This window comes from Colletotrichum spaethianum, assembly GCF_022836535.1.
Source record: "Colletotrichum spaethianum MAFF 239500 DNA, contig10, whole genome shotgun sequence".
In the NCBI taxonomy this organism is placed as follows: Eukaryota; Fungi; Ascomycota; class Sordariomycetes; order Glomerellales; family Glomerellaceae; genus Colletotrichum; species Colletotrichum spaethianum.
The window spans coordinates 842,163-863,792 of NW_026054780.1; the positions used below are offsets into that span (position 1 = coordinate 842,163).

A 21,630-nucleotide genomic window follows, 5' to 3' on the forward strand; every position below is an offset into this window, starting at 1 on the left:
CTGCACTATTATGGCGGCAGCAATATGTTATGGCGGTCAACATCTGACTTTGGCCACACAAAACGGCAACTCTTTTTGAAGCGGTTATGTTTGTACTGTTTGTGCATGCATCGGGTACTAAAAGCCAGGTCTAACATAACTCCCAACAACTCTAGAAAACTACCCTTAAGTGCGATGACTCAACAATATGCACTCTTGGATCTTCAAGATTCCTATGATTGAGCGTTAAAATCGGTAACGCCCGTCACTTTGTCTCCGACACTGATTCTCGGAATGTTTCGTGTAATCTAACTACCTATTCAAGTGCTGCCCAGAACTCTCGGCGCTTATGCCTCGTGATTTCGTAAGCGATAAGTTCCAAGGGCTTGTGCCAGGTATGATGCATGCATACCCTCTGTCCTTTTTTGTTTTGTTCACATTAGCCACGAGACGCACACTCAAATCCTGACTTAAGATGTACCCTCATGATACGATCTTCACGCAGTTGAGAAAGCCAACGGCACGCGAGGCAGCAGTGTAATTTCTCCTAGTGGTACCGTCCAAGAGATGTATCATCCGATGGCAAATACCATCGTCTGCTCAACGAAAGACAGGCGAGGTCAGGCATCCAATCCGGGTGCGACGGTGACCTTTCATGGTTTTGTGTTGCTTGCACAGGTAGATGGCAGGTCCGTGGACAGATTATAGATGTGGAATGGAAGACGACTCAATATAATACCCGACGGAGTTCAGGCGCCCTCCTCAAGCGCCCAGCACTTACATTGCCAAATCTCGCAAGATGATAGTATGCATTTCTTTAGAATTCACCAACCAAGGCGTGCTTAGCGACGGATCTATGATACATCTAGCAAGACGACACAAACCCACCAACGCCGAACTGATCGCTCACCCCCCAAGATCAAACAAAATCACAACCTACTACCTCCTTCCTCTGGGCGGTGGGAACCGTTCTGTGTCCTATCCGAACTTGATCCCCGACCCGGGATTCCATGTACCTCCCTGGGGCTGCGGCGGCTGGTTCGCCGTGTTCTGCACCGGCGGCTGTCCGCTGGCTGATGCAGGTGCCGGTGCCGGTGCACCGGGCTGGCCCCCAAACTTGATGCCCATGTCGGGCTGCCACATGCTGGACATGGCGGCTGCGGGTCTCGGGTGCTGAGGCTCGACGGTCGAGCCGGCCCATGATTGGATGTGAGCCTCTAGGGGCGAGTGTACCTCATGCCGTGTAGGGGCTTGCTGCTGCTGTTGTGGCGCCGTGCCGGGAACGACGCTTGCGCTGAAGTAAGACTGAGACCGTGGGTCGTAGCTTGAGCCAGTCGGAGAGTGGACCGGCGATCTGTTGATGTTGAGGGAGCTGAGTGGCGGCATGCTGACCTCTCTGGCGCATAGTTAGCATCGGTGTCCGTCACGCTGGAAAGACCGACTTACTCTTCGAGGCTCTTGGCATCCATCCGCCGTTCCGCAGCCCACGCCTTGACCGGATCCCGGAAATTCTGGCCCACCACCTTGCTCAAGTCATTATAGAACTTTCGTCCAACGTCGACATTGTTGACAATCTCCTTGTACTTGTAGTAGGCGTTGTCAAGCCTTTGCAGCGCCTGCTCGCGCTCGCGGCTGCCGCTTGCCAGATTTCGCTTCTGACTCTCGAACTCCCGATTGACTCTCTGAACCTCAGACATGAGTCGCTCCTGCTCATCTTCTTCCTTCGCGACAGCCTCAATCTCGGCATCGTACAGCTTGTCAAGACGCTTCTCAAAGAAGTCTTCGAAGTGCGCCGGCACGATGGCCGTCGTCGGGTACGTCCTCTCGAGGCGTGCTGCTTCTTTGAGAATATCCGGCTTGATATCATCCGTTCTGGCCTTCTCTCGCAGCGCCTCTGCCTTCTTTCTCCTCTTGGACTCAAGTCGGAGGACGTCGTTATAAGCTCCACGAAGCCTTCCTATCACCGGCTTCAAGGGCTCTGGGATGTCCATCCGCCTGGATGAAGGCACGTAATCCATGATTTCCCGGTCCGATCCAGATAGCATTTCGAGAAGATCTTGGACCTCCCTGTATTTCTCTCGGACCACAGCATCACTGCTCGTACTGCTCGCAAAGTAGCCCTCAATCTCAGCCACCTGAGCCCAGAACCGGCTTCCTTGGGGGTCGCTTCGACTATCAGGTCTGGACCACCGATCGGTGCCGTACTTCCGTCTCATTCGGTTGTCTTCCTCCTCCTCTGCCGCGAGGATCGCCTTGCCTTCGTTGAAGACTGCGAGATCGGCAGTTCGCAACTTGTCGATATCTGAAAACGCCCGCTGAATGCGGCCGATGGCATCCGCTTGCCGTATCTCCTCCGCATGATGCACCAGACTGTGCGGCAGGCCCAGCGGCTTTTCTAGGGCCTGTAGTGAGCCGGGTAGATTGATAGAGCTCAGCATAGCATGCAGCTTTTCGGTTTGTGTTTCCATCTGTCCGATAATGTTCTCGTTTACGATGCGATCGCGGAGTTGCTCGTATATCGTAATAGCAGCGTGGACGGAGAACGGAACGAGTTTTGTAAATAGTGCAGGGCCAAACTCGGCCTGGTCTCCGAGGTAGTCGAAGGGGTTGGCCACTTGCGGAGGCACCCTGGCGACAGCCATGTTGGCTCTATCGAGAATCTTGAGTTCCGACTTTGGCGGGACGGGTTCTTAAAAAGTTAGCTCAAGCGCCTGTCCAGTCCCTGGGTTATCAACACTTACGAAGGTAGATCACGTCGTTGTCCTTCTCGGCCCGCTTCAAATCTTCCTCAACCTTGCGCTTCAGACCGTTCAGATCCTCAAGCACCGCCTTGTTGAGGTAGCCACCACGACTCTCCTTCAGACCTTCATTAACGCAACCCACAGCGTCCTGCAAACGAGCGACCTCTTCACCGTATCTCCTCTTCTCGAGACAGTCGCATGCGGCACGATATTGTGCAGCGCCGGCGAAGTGATGGTGCTTTGCGCTCATGTGGTGGATCCATGCCGAACTAATGGCCTCGCTCTTCATCGCAGCCTCCCCCGCCATGTTGTAGAGGTCCGACACGCGAGCGGCGAGACGAGCGATGATGGCATCCTTGTACCCGTCCATAACGGCCTTTTGCCAGAAGCACTCTTGGGACTGCGCCAGAAGCAGATACGAGAGCGACTCGAGGGTGTTGGCGTCCATGTCCTCGGGAGGATCAGACATGCGCAGCTCGGGTAGGATTTCCTTTTGCATGTGCTCCAACACCCCAGACGCCGAGGCGAAGTATCCAGCGGCGTTCTTCAGGCCTTCGGTGCCTGTTCGTGACTGCGCGACAGCGAGCTGGGAGTAGAGGGAGGCGAGGTTGTAGAGGATGTTCATGAGTTCGTACTTGAGATTGTTTCGCACCATCGGCCGTTCGGTGTTGTAGCCCAGAGCCGGGTACCACGTAAACTCGGCGCCGATCTAACAGACGGTCGTATCAGCAACCCAAAAGATTCGCACCATCATGAAAGCGTCGGGGGACATACGTCGATTGGAAATTTGCCGCCAATCCACACCAGCTGTCCCGCGTACGCCTGGAGCTTCTTGATACCGCTAGGATGCGGCTCCCTCACGTTGACCGCATCGCGTCGCAGGGCGTCAATGACCTCGAGGTCCTGGCGAAACATGTCCGGGTGCTGGTCATATTTGGTGTTGATGTACTGTCGTATCGTCGAGGAAAGCGACAGCTGGGTGGACTTGCGGAAGGGCAGCGACAGGATGTTGGATATACTAGTCATGACGTAACAGTCAGCAAACCACTCAGGCGTTGGAGAAGACAATGGGTTACTCACGTCGCCATCTTGAAATGACACCTCGCAGCGTTGGGAATACGGCGTTGGAGAGCTTCGAGCTACCATAGAAGCCTCATGACTTCATTTCTCGAAACATGGAAGAAGCAGCCCGCACTGCGCTAACGCAACTGACGTTGGCGGGGCCCAGATGCGATGTGGCTTGAACATGCGTCAAGTGGGGCGAGGTGTGGCTGAGACGGGCTGAGGTAAGTGCCTGATGATGTACTACATTTAGGCCTGGTCGACCAGGCCAAAGCGGTTCATCCCATTGAAAGCCTCTTCAGCAGGCAATCCCGTGGTATGAAGTAGTTTAACAAAGTTTCCCGGTAATGCATGCGTAATTCTTGGAATCTTTTTTTTTTTTTTTTTGGAACATTTCGAACATTTCGTATCATTGGTGGTATACACGTGCTCTAAACTCTACAAGGCACCGTTGACTGCCTTTCCTTGCACCTAAAATCAAACCTGGTGGTTGACCTCCAAAAAAGGACACCCAACGTCCTTATCATGACTCCAAACGTCCGGGCCTGTCAATAACAGGTCTATGTACCGATTGCTAGATCCATCCTAAGCAATCCATCTATGTGCAATGCAATGCCACAGTAGTAGTAGTAGAAAGGAAAAGGAAAAGAAAAAAAAGTGCGTAGCGTTTGCCAGAATGCTTTCAATGGTAAAGGTGCCCACTATCACTCTCAAACGCCGATGCTCTTTGCGAGCCGTATGCCGAAGTCGGGAACGCGAGTCGAATCGAATAAGAGTCTTGTGGATAAAATAGGGGTATCGCGTTCGGCGGATTATAATTATGATGCTGTCCAGGGGTGTTGTCGTGTTGTCCCGGAAAGGTGGAAATGCGATGGCCCTGCGCATTGCAATCTGTCCATGTTGACTGCCAGATTGACTTTTTCTGCTGGCGTTGGGATCGAAACGGGCCCGTGCTATTTCGGCTGAAGGCCCCTAGCGTGTCAAAATAGGCCAGGATGTCCTGGACTGACGAAATGCTTCAGATGAGCTTTTAAATGTGCTTCTCCATCTTTGCCCCTTGCAATGCCAGAATCATCGGGCCCGTTGTATCATGGGGCGAGAGGTCGCAAAAAGATCTCTGTCCGTGTCGTATCGTCGTGCTCGGCAGGGGGTCACTTCATGTCGAGGGAATCCAGACAAGCTCAATGATGCCATCGATCTTGCTCATCGGCTCGCCGTCCTCCTCGACCCAGCGCTCGTCGTCCTTTCTCCGCGTGTAGACCTGAAGGACGGATCCATCTTCCTGCACGTGAGCTTCTTGGAGCTCCCAGGCGATCTTCCGGCCGGTCTTGTGCAGAGATCTGCGCTGGGGACCGAACATGTAGTCCAAGTTCCAACCAATGTCATCGGGGCGGGGGTGAAGGTTCGCTCCATCTGGTCGAGGTTGAAGTCAATGCCCTGCGGGTAGTGGGCAATGCTAAAGCCGTTGGCGATAATGAAATCGTCGGCGGTAATGAATCGTTGGTATGAGCAGTCCTCGCCACAAGCGTGGGCGACCTTTGAGGACTGGAAAGGCTTGGCGAAGTGCCAGCCACCGCCCTTGTAGTGGTGCAAGCTCAAAGGCTTGATGCCAGACTCGTAGAAGCCAGCCGGGTCGCCGTACAGGTCAAGCTGCCACAACTCCCACAAGTTTGTGAGGCGAACCTCGGTGTTTTCGTAGATACACTTACGGAGAAGGATGTCGCCCTGAGGACCCCAGCCAGAGTTGGCCTCCTTGACCTTCTGCTCCGTTTTACAAGACTCGTAAAGCTGGTTGATGGCAGCCGCGAGGGGAACGCTGAGGAAGACACCAGCACCGCCGAAAGCCTGGGATCCGTGTCGATGAATGGCGTTGACGTCCTCGGAGAGGGTTCCGATGTAGAGGGGGTCCAGGTGGTCGAAAGTGGTAAACTTATCGATGAGACCGTGCATGCTGGGGAAGTAAGTGTCATCATCGCAAGTGACGAGCCACTTTCTTGTCTTCCGCTCGGGGTGGTTGTAGAGGTAAGGGACGAGGGTCAGGTAGCGAACCGCCATCTCCATGGAGGGATCAGAGTGTGCCACGTCGGCGTCAATACCGACTCTCTTGAGCCTGTCGCTGGCGTCCTTGAGCTCGGCGTCGCTGGCGTCGAGAAGCAAGAGAAGAAGCTTGCCGCCATTGGACTTGCCGTTGCTGTCGGTGAGCCAGTGAGACCACTCCTTGATCGGGCTCGTCTTGGGGTCATTGAAACGCTTGTAGGTAGTAGAAACGGCGAACATGAAGTCCGAGGCGTTGACAGTGGCAGGGTAGGGGGACTGAGTGACAGGAACTTCCAGAGGGGCCACGCATTCCTCGGGAGGGTAAGACTTGGTCATGTCAACAGTCTTGAACTTCTTGGGAAGGAAGTCCTGGTCCAAAACAGTGTAGCCCTTGCGCTGGATGGGCTTGCGGTTGAAGGTGACGTAGCGCTTGAAGTAGTGGATCTTGTCGGCGAGGCCATACTTGTCCTTGAGGGTCTTGAGGTGATCGATGTCGACATCGCAGTTCATGACATGAGTCGATGAGGGAGCGGGCTCCGCGGGGATCTTGTCGGAGAGAGACGAGGACGCGTGGGAAGTGACGGCATCCAGGGGCTGTTGGTGTGTGATGGACGACTTGACGCCGGCTCCCGTCTTCATGATGCGACCACGGACATCGATGGCGTCGTTCCTTAGAGTGAGGGCCATAATGACCAAGACGACGACTGCAAAAAGCAGCATTCTCGTGAGTGGGTTACGCATACTGCAGGCGCGATGCGGACCAGGCAGCTTAGCTCCCATTGTCCGGAGGAAGGTGTCGAACTGTTTTTCGTCCAGCTTGACGGTTGTGAGTGGGAGTCGTTCTTTGTGAAGGCGGGGAGGTTTGAAAAATACACGTAGCCGTCGATGAGAGGTCGTCGGGATCTTGGGTGGTCTCTCTTTGTGTGAGGTACAAAGCAGTGGAGGTTCGGACGAGAGAGCTCGACAATAGGTAGCAAAGCGTGTTTGGTTGGGAAAGGCGCCTCAAGGAGAAGACGGCATAGGAAAGAAGAAGAAAACGCAGGTACTAAAGATAGTAACTAGCAGTGTTGCTGAGCGAGTGACACGATCATAGGACCGGCAAGTGATCGGGAAAGCTGCTGATTGTGATCTCTGCTGCAAAGGGAACCGAAAAGGCAGACACAGGCTGGCGATCCAGATTCGTCGTGAGCTGGAGAGACGAAAGAGGAGGAAAAGAGCTGGAGGGGAAGGGCGGGAGATGAGGGAAGAAGAGGTAGAAGAGGTCTGGAAGAACGAAAAGAGGGTCCCCTGGTGCAAGGCGTACGAATAGTGCGTACGCTTTCCGAACGGGAGGCTAGGATAATTAGGAGAGACAGGTCCCAGACGGCAAGGTCTTGCACTACATACACTGCTACTACTGTACGTAGAGGAGACTGTTCGTACGGCGTAGAGTGACGGACTGGGGACAACTTTGGGGGTGGAAAGGCAGGTTCAAGGGCCCGGGGGGGGGGGGGGGGGGGGGGGGGGGGGGTGAGGTTTGAATCGGATGGGATAGCCAGGAAAAGGGCAAGGGCGTGGAGCAGGAAGGAATGGGTGTGGGAACGGGGAGTGGGATGGGAAGGAAATAAAAGAGGGACTGGACAGGAAGGGACAGGATCTATACTAGCAGCAGAACCAGTCTTCCCCTTCCTGTCAATCAGCTCTCTGTCTGTCCCGCCCGCTACCTCACATAAAACCAGCACTAGGGGGGAGAAGAGGAACTGGACCAAGATTGGTCGGTATGGCCGTGGCCGCGAATGAAGCGATGAGAGCGTGGGAACGCAGGTGGCATGGATGATTGGAATTAAATTGGACGCACAGGGGTGGCCTGCCGTGTTGAAGAAAAAAGGCCCATCACTTCCCATCCAGTCCGGGACTGGCACCGGCTGCATTTGGGCATGTCACAGTGCTATAGCACGTATTAGGAGAGAAGACTATGTGTTCGGATACAAGGGGAGCAGGAGAGAGAAATAGGGGATGGGTGGCAGGTGCCTTCTCAGATGGGAAATCTCGGCGTTTACCTTGAGGCACAAGACGTCGTCGCCTCGCTGGGCTTGTCAGTGCCATCAGCCACCGGTCCAGACTGCCAGTCGCCGTCGACGACTACGACGCCGATGACGCCGCCGTCCGCCGCCCGCCAGAGGCTGCCGGGGCCACAGCCAAGGTGAATTGAGGCAGGGTGACGGAGAGAGTGACGAGAGGCAATGCAGTGCGCGAAGGTACTGGTAACAGGCAAGAGAGCGACCGAGAGGACTGACAAGACAGAGAGAAACGCCACGGACTGGACGCTAAGCAGAGGCAGGGGAACCTGGGACGGTCCTTGGCGCGGAAACGGGACCTGCAGGTCGCGTCTTGCATGGGAATTTGCAACCGAGTTGGAGGTTGACAGGGCGGGACGAATCAACCGTCGACCGACTCACCTCCCTCAGTCACCGGGCTGGCTGCTGCTCATCATACACTGTAAGAGCCAGTGCTTCTATTCCCAGAGACCGTCGTCAGCTGTCCGTCACCCGCAACTCGCCTCGTGCTGGGTGCACACGCGGCAACATGGAACATGGAACATGCAGCAGCAGCAGCGACAGCATTTAGCAACAACAGGCGTTCGGTCTGATGTTGGTGGATTGCGCACGCATGCGTCTGCAGCCGTCTTTGCACCTCCCCATGGCACGACTCGACGTCTGTTCTCGCCGTGTCATCTCATCCCACCGCGCCTCCGAGACTCACCCCAAGCATCTCCGCCAACTTCCAGCGCACGCAGGGTTTCGCTCGAGACTGCCAGGTGACAGTCCTGGGAGAGGATACTGGAGGTGTGTGTGTTGGGTGCGTGTGGCACTGTGAGAAGGAGGTGTTCATGGGTGGTGGTGGTGGTGGGAGGCCGTGGGAAAGAGAGGTCCAGCCCGCGCGACCAGGGATGGGGAAGGACCAAGAGAATTGACTGGTCAGGACCGGGATGTGGCGGGGCGGGAAATGATGCCGGTGGGGGCTCAAAGAGTGCGGACAAGACATGCGCCGGGATATCTCACCTAGGACATGGACCACGACGCCGCGGCAAGACTCCATCCACATATTTTCCCCCTCCCTCCCTCTCCCCCCGGTGTGCTGCTGCCATGGCCCCGCAGCCTAGCGCTCAGCGTTATCGTTCGCCTCGACCAGAAGCGGGACTTCAAAGTCGTTACGGCACCGTGACGGCGAGAGCCCAGCAATCCCATCTGCCTTTATCGCCGTCGCGGGCTGGGCACGGCAGCGTTTGGGGTGTTTCTTGGATTGTCACTCTTGTTCAAACTGCCTGCTACCCGTGCCGAGCATGTCTAGGCGACCCGTATCCGGAGGTGATTGTTGCCACGGATCATGGATGGCTAGTCGCCCAGCATGAGAGGTTATCGATGAAGAACGATTCGAAAGCACGGTGAAAAACGATGGCCGATTCTCGTCGTCTTGTCAACCTCAAACACACACACTTACGACCTGTGTCCCGTGGCTGGACGCACTAAAGCGTTAGAGCGTGTCTTAGATACTGGGCGATCTGCTCTTTGACTGACATTCCCGTCGACACGGCGTTGGCAACGGCGTTTGATCCTGACTTGCGTTCCCAGTCCGGTGCTCTGTGCTGCGAACCAGCACCGAGTCCCCCTTGAATGGGCGCTGCTTAGCGTCCAGAGCCAAGATTGGAGTCGAACCAAGATACCCGTGGAATTAGTGGGCTTATGAGAGATGGACACAAAGCATGGTTATGTAAAGTCCGCTCTCAAGCCTCTCGGCCTGTCTCGAGTCGCAGCCGTTGCTGTCTATCAGTGTCTATCAACGGAACATTGTGCCAATGCATTGGAACAAGATACGGGCTCATCAAGAGATGCAAAATTGAACAAAATGACGAATCAACCCGTATCAGAGTTCGCATTCTCGGGAATTGGGGTCCACAACGCTATGATACGTGCCGTCTCATTGGCCCACGGACCATCAGATCCAATCGCCATCTCGTGGCGCTGCAAACGTGCTCGAGGCAGGAGCACACGATTGGAAGGCACACACCTGCAATCTGTGAAGTGGGAAAAGTATACCACAGTAGAGAGAAGGAAAAAATCACAAATGGACACTGGTAATTGGCCGCTGGCGTCTCTTGCTTCCAGGGGCTTCCTCGACTCACTTCCTTCCCTTCACTCCCTTGTCAGGGGTCTCGATAGCTGCTGCTTCGGCCCACCCTCCCCTTCCTTCCTCCTTTTCTTCTTTTCTTTTTCCCTCTTCCTGCTCACTGAATCTTGTGAAGGGACCAAAGGTACGAACGACTCGACAAGGCAAAATTTGGGGGGGGGGGGGAGCCAAGGAACCCAAATCTACATTCTGACTCCACAGAAATTACCGCTTCCCGTCAAGTACCGCAGTCGTACCCGCGAGCCACGCCGCAATCTCACACTTCTTCCTTGCACATCCTTCCCATGTGCCGAGCGACTCCAATCTTAATATTTCCTTTGCAAACCATGGCCACCCCAACCCGCCCAGATTTCATCAATCTGCTGCTTCGATGCCGTTCCCTTCCACCCAACCCACACCCACGTCTCCGTTTCTTTCGTATCGCAACGCGGCTCCCCAAATCAGCCCAACGGAGTTAGACTGCCCATGGCATCATCATATCCCTCCAGGGACCACCGGGTCTCCAACCCGTATTGACACTTCGGTCACCCTACTGTAAAGCACCGACGTGTACCCACGAAGACCCCATCTTCGTCGGTGGCACGAACAACTATACTCGCTACTCAATCTACATAGCACTACAGTCCAATGCGTCCATAATACGGTGCCGCTGATCGTGTGGCCGATTTGTCTCGATCCCAAACCTGCCGTCTCTGACATCCGTCCAACGCAAGCTGGGCGAGGAAGAAGAATCTCCCTCAACCTCGTGGGGTCTGAGTCGCCTCTGCCGGTCCTGGCCTTGTCTGGTGTGTGCCAGTCGGGCCAAACAAGGCACCTGCTGTAGTGTGCGGAGGCTCTTCCGTTCAGCTGCCAGGTTCTCAGAGGTCAATGGCCCTGCATTCCGATTGACCGACCGAGTCGCTGCCTCGGCGGCTGTCATGACTCTGATGCATTCTGCTTTGCCATCGTCATCGGTCCTGCCCAACAACCTCGATCCATCCACTACTGTACAATGCATTTAACACGAGCTATTGACTGGAGCCTGCCCTACTGTGTATGGACGCAGCGCTGTGCTGGCCTGCTACCTACAAGAAACCTCGCGCGCTTCGTACCCGCTATACAGAAGCACAGCCTGCGCTAGAGCCCACTGTTTCTGCTGTCTGCCACCCGTCAGCTATGAAGAACTACTCCGAATGAAACCCTCTGTCTACCAGAAAGCAGGATACACACGACACGCAAGTTGCTATTTTTCGCAACACAGAAAAAAACGGGTCACCTTACGCGTCGTCATCCAGTCTTGGTCCAATGCTAGCCGTTGCCTCCACCGAGTGGCCAAACACCTGCGTAGCCAACAAAAACAACACCAGCATCAGCCCAGCCTCCGTCTTTACCTTGAACACCACGACCGCAAGTTCAAGACTGCCATTCCCATCTCGTCTCTGACCTCGAGCCGGAACCCGATCAGTGGTGCCCGGCCTCTTCCAGATGGTCACCGGGCGGCCCCAAGCAGGCCAAAGGGGGCCGGATCTTCAGCCGTTATCCTTGGGCCCATCAGCCAACCCCTCTTTCCGCCCTCAACGGCTGCGGAGCGCTTAGCTGCTGAACATGTCGCTGTGGCCAACCACATGTTCCATCACGGCGAGATCGACATCAACCAAAGACAATCGTGAAGAGCCAGGCTGCTTAAGTGGTGCTGCTCACCTCTTCCTGGCTGGTTGACAGCTCTGCTGCCCTGCAACTGAACCGGGCTCCCCATAAAGGGACAGAGGCTGGGCTGGGAGGTCCACCGTCAATGCTGCTCACCCCTGCAACAAATCATCTCGCGACTCTGAACTTCCCGGGCACCCCAATTGACAGTGACCCTCCCGGTTCAGGGAGTGTGCCGGTACCGTTGGATCCCTTTCTCCTTCAACGGGAACATGACGCGGATCCTGCTGCGAACTGCGGCCGATCAGCATTTCTCTGACAGCAGCCACGCAGTCTTTGTCCCTTTTCTAGCCATGATGGAAGACACCCTACCCAAAACAATGGCGCGTGCTTGGAGCGGCAGCTGGCCCAGCCCATCAGACTCTCGGCTCGACGCCGTGAATTTTGGCGCAGCGTAGCGCACCTCCCGCTTCTGACCATTCCATCTAATACCCCGACAGACGGGAAACTTAGAGACAAAAAGCTAAATGTGCCAGCTCTACCCGGCCAGTCACTGCAAAACAGTTGGACTTGGCGATGAGCTTAATCGTCCTAAAGAATGCAAGAACAATCGTAAATGATAAGATGACACCCGAACCGACGAACTGGTCGCTGTCGCGTGCGAATCGTACAACGGACACAGAGTACACCCCTAAATCCCCAGAGCGAAGCAGGGGGCGAGGGAAACGGGCGGCAGAACTGGGGGCAAACAGTCGATCGGCCTGCCCATCTGCCCACTGTCAAAGACATTGTGATGGGTCTGGCACGACTTTACGGACCAGTCTCCAGTTGCACACCACTTCGGCCAGAGCCAGTTCCAGAGACCGTTTCCTTGGCGTGGGGATGTCAGATGAAGGGGTTGTGGGCAACTGGAGGTTGAAGAGGCGAAAAAAGGGGGGGGGGGCCCTGAGCCGCCGGCGAAAGGCCGAAGCAAGCAACGTCGAGACTCGAGACCTGACTTGACAAAGACCTGCACATCCCGGACGTCTCATCGCCGTGGAGCCGATGACGTCCTTTCCACAACTCTGCGCGCGGAATCCAGCCTGCAAGTTCCTCCACCAACCCACTGATCACGGCTCTGGCTGGAATTCTGCCCAGCTTGTCTGGGGAATCAGGCCAGGACACAACTTTCCGTGTTCTGGTTCTACGGCCAGCCGAGACCGGCAGAGTCCAGACAATTGTCAGAAATGCAACGTCCCGCGTCGTTGGTCAACAGGCGGAATGCTAGAATCGCACCCAAGATTCCACTGCCGGCGGGGAACTCGTGAAATAACCACAAGGGCTAAGCTCCTGGGGCTGAGCCAGCCGAGAACCGGCCTGGCGGCTTCTCTTGTCGCTTTTTTTAGGACCAAGACAAGACAATCGCACGATGAACGTCGTCCGAATTGTGTCGACATTCCCAACCCCTGCAGATCGTCAATCGAGTCGTTTCAGAGCTCTCGATGATCGGCTCGCCCTACTAGCACAACGCAGTTCCCTATTGCGTCTCTAACCAACAGTGGACGGCGGCTCCGGATTGATTGACATTGAACCTATGTCTACTCAACCTCTGACTCTGCGGGAGCCGACGACAGACGGCCGGTACATGACCCAACCGTGGATTCTGGGGCTGCGCCGCACCGGTATCCTTGATCCCGCTTTGCGGATATCACGATCTGCTGGTATCACTCGGTAGCTCGGCTTCCCTCGCCCCTTTGATCAACGACTGGCCCGGCCGCCAGTTAGTTCCATTCGAAGTAATTCGCAATAATGCAGTCTCGATTTTGCTGATTGTAGAGTGTCGCTTGGCAGCCCAGACGTCGCTTTGCCATGAATGACAGACGTCAAACACCCAGCCCAAGCAATAATCATGGTCTGGCAAAGTGCTAGTTGGTTTGGACCTCATTTACATCCGGCACTTGGCATGCCTGCATGATTCCTCCCCTGCCGTTGCAACGTCCTCGATTCGGGGACTTGTGAGTACCAATCATTGCTTGTTCTTTGCCTTTCTTCTTCTGTATTTGTCTTGTTGCCGCAGGAGTCCCTTCTCGCTTTTCCAATCACCTATGCATACCTCGGGACGCCTTGGCGGCGGTTGAAACATGGCAGTCTAGCGCGAACCACGCGGCCAACCAGACATGCATACAATATTTATGAAGCACGCTTGGAACAACGGTGCAGCATGCAAGATGAAGCCACATAGGTCATTCAAGCTCCCCGTAAGGATTGCAGACCAGTAAAATCACCGTCTCTCCGCGGTCCGTCGGATCAAAAACTCACTGTCGCTGTAGCTTTCGATGGGACGGAGCCAGAAGGCGCCGTCCATGTCTACTGCCGACCTCGATATGGACGATTGCGTGGGCTCTCTCGCCTGCTCCCGCTTGTCGTTTGTCCGGGTGCACAAGGGCAAACACACAAAACGCTGAATGTCGTGACCGTTTTCTGTCCTACTCCGAGCTTGCAGCGGCCCTGTCCACTGCCGCATCGGCGTTCCTTGATGCACTAGGCGTATCTCACGTCGTGCCACACCGGAGTATAGAAGGCCGGACTTATCAAGCTGCAAGGGCGCGTTATATCGGCCACATGCATGTTTTCATGCCGTCTTCGGGACGGTACCACCAGTGCCCGGCACACTTCGGCCGCCGTCCGGTGGATGCAGATGTGGATGACATGCCACAGGAGCGCGGTAGGTCCAGTCAGCTGCTTAATGCTTTCACACATCGATCGGGCTACACAAGGCAGTGTTCGTTAGGATTATATTCGGCTACCTAGTATAATTGCAAAATGCCACAACTCCATGGGGATATCTTCAGCCTACGTAACTTCCATACCAAAGTCGCACCATATCGGCCTCCTCATCTACTGGTAATGACCCTTGTGGTCGCCCACGCCGGGACGCGTCACGCCGTCCTCGACGTAGCCCGGGAGCTGCTCCTCTCGGTTCAGAGCTCCAGAGGCAGTGGGGCCCTGACCGGGTGGATGCGATCCTAGGGGACCACCCTCTGAGTGGGTGTATTGAGGTTGGCCATAGGCCGGAACGCCGGTTCCTTCGGGTCTGCCGCCGCCGTATTGGGGCTGCTGACCGCCGTACTGCTGCTGTTGCTGAGGAATAGAACCCTGAGGGGGGACTTGGCCGGTGGTTGCTTGAGGGAGGTGGACTTCCGGAAGAGGCTTCTGCTGCTCGGCAGTGCGAAGAGCCTCGTACAGAGCCTGCGCACCTGTGGGCCACATACCACCGGGGCCCTGAGGAGGAACCTGACCTCTGACGATCTGGTCGACAGTGACCTTTTGACCGTAAAAGGCCGCGTTGGCGTCCTTCCTCTCCGTGACGACGGTGCCGTCGACTTGGATACCCGCGTAGAAGCCACGAGACTTGACGTAGGAAAAGACAGGCTTGATGGAGGAGCTGCTGCTTCTGCGCTTCTGCTTCTCGTCGGGCTTGAGCTTGCCGTCGTCAACAGGCTTCGTGTCTGCCTGTTCGGCCGTCCTCTTGTCTTCGGGGTTCTTTCCACCGAAAGAGGCGCCGACGTCCAAAACGCCACCGGCACCGTATGGACCGGCGACGACGGCGACATCAGGACCCAAAGAGACACGCGTGCTCATGAAGGCAGCGAGAGCCTCGCGGCTGTTGATGACGCATACGCAGTCATAGATGTCGATTCCGATCATGAATCCAGCGCCTAGGGCGTGTACCTGGATGCCGGACGGCGGGCTCCACGATCCATCTGGGAGACGAGAGATGAGCACACCGGAGCCGGTAGCGCCGGAGAAGTTGAAGCCGGCTCTGGCGGTGGTGAAGATGGCCAGGCCGACGGCCTTGTTGATGACCTTGGAGGGGATCTTGACAATGGCCTTCTGCTCCTTGCGAACCTTTTCCTTGTTCGGCGTCGTGGGCCGCGAGCCGTGGCCCTCAGCATGCTTACCGGGCTCGAGGTGCTCGGAAGCTTGTGTCTGCAGGGGCACGTCGGATGTGATGCCGTCCTCTGTGACGTTGTCAGCGGTGAACAACACGCTGTAGGTATACGGGGTGGTTTAAACTTACTGCAGAAGCTCCTGAGGATTTTGGCGGCCTTCTCGCACTCCTTGTCCATAGTGGTCGGCAGGAAGCTCTGCGAGCCCATCTTGTTGGCCAACGCGTTGATGGGGACGGCGGCCTTCATGCCGATCTGGGAGAGGCGCTCGCCCCATCCCTTCTTCTCCTTCTGAGGGTTCAGGGGATCCGTCGAAGCATTGACGGGGGCAATGTAGGCTGCGTGCGCTGCCGCGGGGTCCGTATAGGGGCCGCCTTGCATGTGGCCCGGTGCCGCACTGCCCGGGGGTGCGTCGAACTGCGCATAGTGGTGGCCGGCGCCGTGGTCCGCGGGGTTGTAGCCGGGGACGGCGCCCTCGGCGTGCTGGCCGGGAGCATGTTGGCCTAGCGGAGCTTGGGAGTAGTGCTGCTGCTGCTGCTGCTGCTGCTGCTGCGACGACGTCTGGTTGTATTGTTGCTGGGGTGTGGCGCTACCGTATGACTGCTGCTGCGGTTGGGGAGCATGTGTGAACTGTGGCTGGTTCGCAGGAGGCGGGCCAGGCGGCGGAGGGGGGAAGTGCTGGGCCTGGCTGGCGTGGCCGCCGGGAAGCTCGCTCTTCTGATCAGGGTTGTACTGCGTCGCGCCGGAGGCGTACTGAGGCGGTTGCTGTTGTTGGTAGTTGTTGTCGCCGGTCGGATGGGGGTAGAGCTGCTGCTCCGGCTGGATGGGAGGCTTCTCGGGGTTTGTGCCTGACATTATGGGAAGATGGTCTATCGACTGTAGTGTGTTGAGTCGTGTCCGGTTGATTGATTGGGTATCAAAGAAGGAAGACAAAACAAGCGATGCGAACTTTGGGTATCTTGAGGATGCGTTGAGAGATCTATGGTGGATTCGACCGGTCTTGGGACAATGGGCTGTGGGCGTAACTGCTTATGTAGGTCTGTAGGCGTAAGGAGCTGATGTGGAGCTTTCGTCACGGCGAGACCGATGGGTTTGGTGAGTTGTGCAAATTGCTCGTGTGGCGCAGAAGTGTCGTCAACGTGGATCTTGTACCTAGCTTGTCGAGGCTCAGATGGATTGTAATCTACTGTGGCTCGGTTGGAAAAGTATGTACAAGACGGAAAATCCTGATATTTGCAGTGAGGCCTCTCGGGTGCAAAGTCGTGTCATCGCGACGTGGACAGCAGCACGAGCACCACCACCAGTACCCCGCTGCTCTGCCAGCTCATAGGAGCTAGGTAGGTACACCAAGCAAGCAGGGAAAGAGGGGAAACGGCCTCGGGCGAGGGGCACTAGGTCCGCAACGTCATGGTGTGGCTGATGCTCGGGTGGAATCTGGGGCACATGGGGCGAGTGCGATACGAGTGTGTGGCTGAGTCGCTGCTAGCGCAGAAGAACGAACAGAGACACGAACGAGTCAGTGTGTCATCCCTGCTCACTGAAGCCTTCCCTCCCCGTCCCTCCCTCCCCAACACTCAGGTCGTCCATTACCTTCCATCATACCCATCCATCTCCACATCACGTCTTTCCCCCCTCAGAACCACTCAACCAACCTTATTCCGTGCGGATACTTTGCGGATTGTTGTGCTGTCGCCTCTTGTTTTCAATTCGGATTTGGGCTGACAGCTTGGGGGTCTTGAATCAGTCTGCCAAACTTACTTCCCGTGCTGCTGACGCGTTTCTCGTCGTCCCAGTTAGGTCAAGCGACGGAGAGCCAGCGCAGCCAGAGACAGACGGATGACCGGCGCTCAATGGACCCTGGAACATGACGGTCCGATAACGATAAGCAAGCCTATGACGGGGAAGCCAAGTGACTAAATAGCAAACCACGGTGGTAATTCGGACCAAGGCTGAACGGACTTCGCATCCCTAGCGGCAAAGATGAGCAACCATTTCGGGACTCGGGAATCAAGCAAACAAGTCGGTCGGGGATTGAACGCCGAACGGGATTCCCGGCTTCGACTTTCAGCTTGCTGGTGCAGCAGCAGCGACCGATCCGATAATCAAAGCTGCGTCGAATGCGAAGCATATGAGATGGCGAGACGTTCGGGTTTATTAATTATTCTTCACGCTCTGTTTTCACCGAGTCACTGCTGAGACTCGAAAAACTGACAGGTCGTTGATAAGCGTGGGTCTCGGACCGGACGTTGCCAAGGGTGTTGGGCAAGCCCCTCGGACGTCTCCCAACAAGTGTCCGGCGAACTGATGCAGCGGGCAGCGAGGAAGACGAAGGGCCCGCCGAGTTGTACACTACCTTGTTGCGAACCGCCTTGCCTCCCGGTCATCTTGGATTGCGCCTTACCCGTCCTCTGCACACGAAGCGCATTCCGCTTCCACTCCGAGTCATTTGTGTTAAACAAGCTTTCCGTGTGCTTCATCTCATTTCTCCTCAGGCTTCTTTGAGTATCTGATGTTCGGCGTTGCAATCGCTCGACCGTCCCACCGGGTTCAGCAGTATCACGTTTTTCCCTCTAAAGGGCAACATCCGGCAGTTCGTCTGCCTCTTTCGCAAAGTTGTCTCTCATAAAGTTATTCGAAACTGGGTGCACCAACGCGGAAACGTTTCAGCTGGGAGACGGAATCGTTGGACGACGGGCCTCACGATCTATCCGACGCAATTGCCTTTTTCTAAGGGCGGCCTTGCCCCTCCGCTGCCACCGCCCGCCGAGGCATCTTGACTATTGACGGATTCGGCCAAGCCCTTACGCTGATCGCCGAGCCAAATCCCTCGTCTTACTGCTTTCTCTAGGAGGTCTCTGGGAGGTCAGCAAAGCAGTAGACCGAAAGTGACAAGAGACCGGCGCCAGTGCCAGATCCTTTTCGGAGCTCCGGCCGGTGAAGCGACGGACAAAGGCCAAATCCATCGCCCCACATTGGCGCTCTGTTTGCTGCCCCTGCGCAAAGCAAAGGTGGGCGTCGAAGACACCAAGAGAGAGCCGTGAACGGGCGAGCGCAAGGTAGAGCTTGCTGACGGATGGCTCTCCCTTCCTTTTCGATTAGAGTAAAGAGGTGACCGGTCCTGCATCCTCCTCTCTCACTCGCGTCTTCCTCGCTCTTTGTATTCTCTCCTTCTCCTCTCCAAGTACCCGATCTTCAACTCTTCGGTCCCGAAAAAATCTGTCTTCCCCTTGCATCAAACTCTTCATCGACACACCTCGCCCTTCTCGCTATTACACGATACCCGAGAGAGACCATACCTCGACCTCAACCCACCCCCCGGGAAAACAATGCCAAGCGCAACGTCGCTTCCGCCGGGTCCTGACCCCACCCTCCACCTCCCGCGCATCCTCTGCCTCCACGGCGGCGGCGTCAACGCATCCGTCTTCAAGGTTCAGTGCCGGGCTCTCATCTCCCGCCTCAAGAACGACTTCCGTCTCGTCTTTGTCGACGGGCCCTTCATCTGCGCCCCGCACCACGACATCGTCTCCGTCTACGGCGACTATGGGCCGTTCCGTCGCTGGCTGCGATGGCTCCCCGAGCACCAGGCCGTCGACGCCGAGACAGCCTCGGCCGAGATCCACTTCCAGCTGCGCATGGCCATGGACGACGACGATGCCCTCGGCGCCACGGGCGAGTGGGTCGGTCTGTTGGGCTTCAGCCAGGGAGCCAAGATCAGTGCGAGCTTGATGTACACGCAGCAGATGCTCAAGCAGAAGTACGGCAAGCGCATCGCGTCGGCGGGCGGCTCGGCGGACTGGAAGTTCGGAGTGTTGCTGGCCGGGCGGGCGCCATTGATCGTGCTGGACGACCGGTTAGAGGCGGCGCAGGGTGTCGGTGATGCCGCCGAGGCAAGCGTCGAGTTCCATGACTGGCCAAACGGCTCGTCCAACGATCACATCCTCAAGCTCCCGACGATCCATGTGCACGGCCTTAAGGACGCCGGGCTGGACCATCACCGGAGGTTGTTGAAGCAGTACTGCCAGCCGGGGACAACGCGGCTGGTTGAATGGGATGGCGCACACCGCGTCCCGATCAAGACGTGGGACGTGGAGGCGGTTGCGTCGCAAATACTGGATCTGGGGCGTGAGCTTGGGGTCGTGAGTCAAAAGGAGAATGGTGCGCTTGCATAGCCTTGCATACGAGAGATACGCTGCATTGCACATATTGGCGGTTTTGTTCGAGTACCCATTTGCCCCTTTTTCTCGTCGGATATCTTTATGAAGCACATATAGACTTTGAATACCAGATATGTAATTCATCTGCACATGCTGCCATAGCCGCCATCGTCCGCGACCTCTCACCGCGTGGTATACACACCCGTTGGAACGGCATGATAGCCCCTCTTCCCGACCCTGTGCGTCAGCTCACTCCTCCAGTCCTCCCCTCGGGCGAGCTTCTCAATGGCCTTTTCAAAAGTCCACTCGGGCCTCCACCCGAGCTCCCTGACCGCCCTCGAAGAGTCGTACACCCGGTCCAGCCGGTCCAGGAACCTCCATCCAAGCTTCTCAAACACAGCCGCGCACCCGGGCACGGCCTCCCGAAAAACGGCGCCCGCGTCTGCATCCAAGCGCCGCAGAAGCGCCGGGGCCCCTCCGTCCGCGTCGTCGGCCCGCGAGAACGGCGGCGGGGCGGAGACGATGTACTTCGCGAAGCCGATGTCGGCCGCCCTCGCCATGGCGCACACCACGGCGGAGACGACGTCGGCGATGTCCGCCCGGCGGTAGGCCAGCTCGCAGACCTTGAGGTTCGCGTCGGCCATGGCGGCGCGGCGGTCCTCGTCGTCGTCGGCCTCGGGGAAGAAGCGAGACGTGCGGAGGACGAGCACGGGGAGGGAGGACTGGCGGTGGGCGAGGGCGCAGAGGTCCTCGGCCGCGCACTTTGTCGCGCCGTAGATATTCTTGGGGACGGGGACGACGGACTCGTCGATCCAGGCGGCGGGCCGTCCCGGGGCCGGGGACAGGGCGCCGCCAAACGCCGAGGTCGTCGAGACGAAGACGAAGGACGCGATGCGCGCGGGGCCCAGGGCGGCGGCCTCCTCGAGGAGGACGAGGGTGCCGGTGATGTTTGTGTCGACAAAGGCGGACTTTGGGTGCGACTCGACGTGGGGCTTGTGCAGGGTCGCTGCGTGGACAATGTGTGAGATGGAAGGGTTCTGGGCGAGAACGGCGGCGACGAGGGGGCGGTCCGTGACGGAGCCGACGACGGTAGTCGTCTCCGAGGGGAGGATGTCGATGCCCAAGGGGGTGTGGCCCTGCGAGGGGAGCGTGAGCATGAGGGCGGCGCCGAGGTGGCCGGACGATCCGGTGACGAGGACGGTGTAGGGTGATGAGGCCATGTTGGTGGCCGGTCCCTGGGCTGAGGTGTTGCAATCTGAGGACAGAGGTTGTGGGGGTTTTTGACGGTTGAGGGCGTTGATGTTGTGTAAAAGCCCGGGTTGTTAGTCAGGACGTGACTCACTTGCCGTTGCGACGCCAAGCGGGAGAGGCGCGAGGCTAACTCTAGTAATGTCTCTCTTCATTCGTCGTCTTTGACGAGAAATTCCTTTTTTGGCATGAGACCCGGCATCTTATTTCATCCACTCAATTTCAATAAAAATGAACACCTTGTCTAACAAAACGAGGCATATACACAAAACTTGGGGGCCTCATTCGCCGTAGAGACTAAAAAGGGCTTTGCGTACCTCATTACTTTTTGTGACCGTAGGAGTTGACATGTTTGAATGTTTGCCGGCACATAGCAGCTGCTTCTCTCTTCACACGACACTGCTTGGCTCAGCTTGATGAATAAAGTCTAGAATCCCTGATCTAGTAGTGTTGATGAACCTCGGGTTATCGAATGTATCATACACTGGTCAACGCACGATAATCCCTGCATCTCATTCCGCGGGGTTGAAGTAGTTGAAACTGTTTTGCGCATAATGCCATCAACGTTCTGAGAGAACAGTGTGCTTTCCGGCTTGGTTTCGGTTCAGCAGAGACCGACTTCAGGTTCTATCTTGGCTCAGTGCGGTCTGGGTATGAGGTCGCGAACGCCTCGAACTCATCAAAGAA

General features: G+C 56.6%; 4 protein-coding genes across 4 annotated transcripts; 1 reads left to right on the top strand and 3 right to left on the bottom strand.

Moving 5' to 3' along the window:
- Positions 1-957: 957 nt before the first annotated feature.
- ColSpa_04783 (pH-response regulator protein palA/prr-1) lies at positions 958-3,808 on the bottom strand (the record flags this gene model as incomplete). Its single annotated transcript, XM_049270995.1, has 5 exons — positions 958-1,375; positions 1,426-2,668; positions 2,721-3,429; positions 3,495-3,738; positions 3,801-3,808. 5 exons carry the CDS (start codon positions 3,806-3,808, stop codon positions 958-960), a joined length of 2,622 nt encoding a protein of 873 aa, XP_049126952.1.
- Positions 3,809-4,938: 1,130 nt separating this feature from the next.
- On the bottom strand, positions 4,939-6,506 carry ColSpa_04784 (uncharacterized protein; the record flags this gene model as incomplete). Its single annotated transcript, XM_049270996.1, has 2 exons — positions 4,939-5,127; positions 5,160-6,506. The coding sequence occupies 2 exons, from the start codon at positions 6,504-6,506 to the stop codon at positions 4,939-4,941; spliced, it is 1,536 nt and encodes a 511-aa protein (XP_049126953.1).
- Positions 6,507-14,489: 7,983 nt separating this feature from the next.
- On the bottom strand, positions 14,490-16,396 carry ColSpa_04785 (SH3 domain-containing protein; the record flags this gene model as incomplete). The annotated part of the gene is made up of 2 exons (XM_049270997.1): positions 14,490-15,613; positions 15,673-16,396. The coding sequence occupies 2 exons, from the start codon at positions 16,394-16,396 to the stop codon at positions 14,490-14,492; spliced, it is 1,848 nt and encodes a 615-aa protein (XP_049126954.1).
- Positions 16,397-18,867: 2,471 nt separating this feature from the next.
- On the top strand, positions 18,868-20,906 carry ColSpa_04786 (esterase citA; the record flags this gene model as incomplete). The annotated part of the gene is given in 3 exon segments (XM_049270998.1): positions 18,868-19,696; positions 19,858-20,716; positions 20,729-20,906. The coding sequence occupies 3 exon segments, from the start codon at positions 18,868-18,870 to the stop codon at positions 20,904-20,906; spliced, it is 1,866 nt and encodes a 621-aa protein (XP_049126955.1).
- Positions 20,907-21,630: the final 724 nt, after the last annotated feature.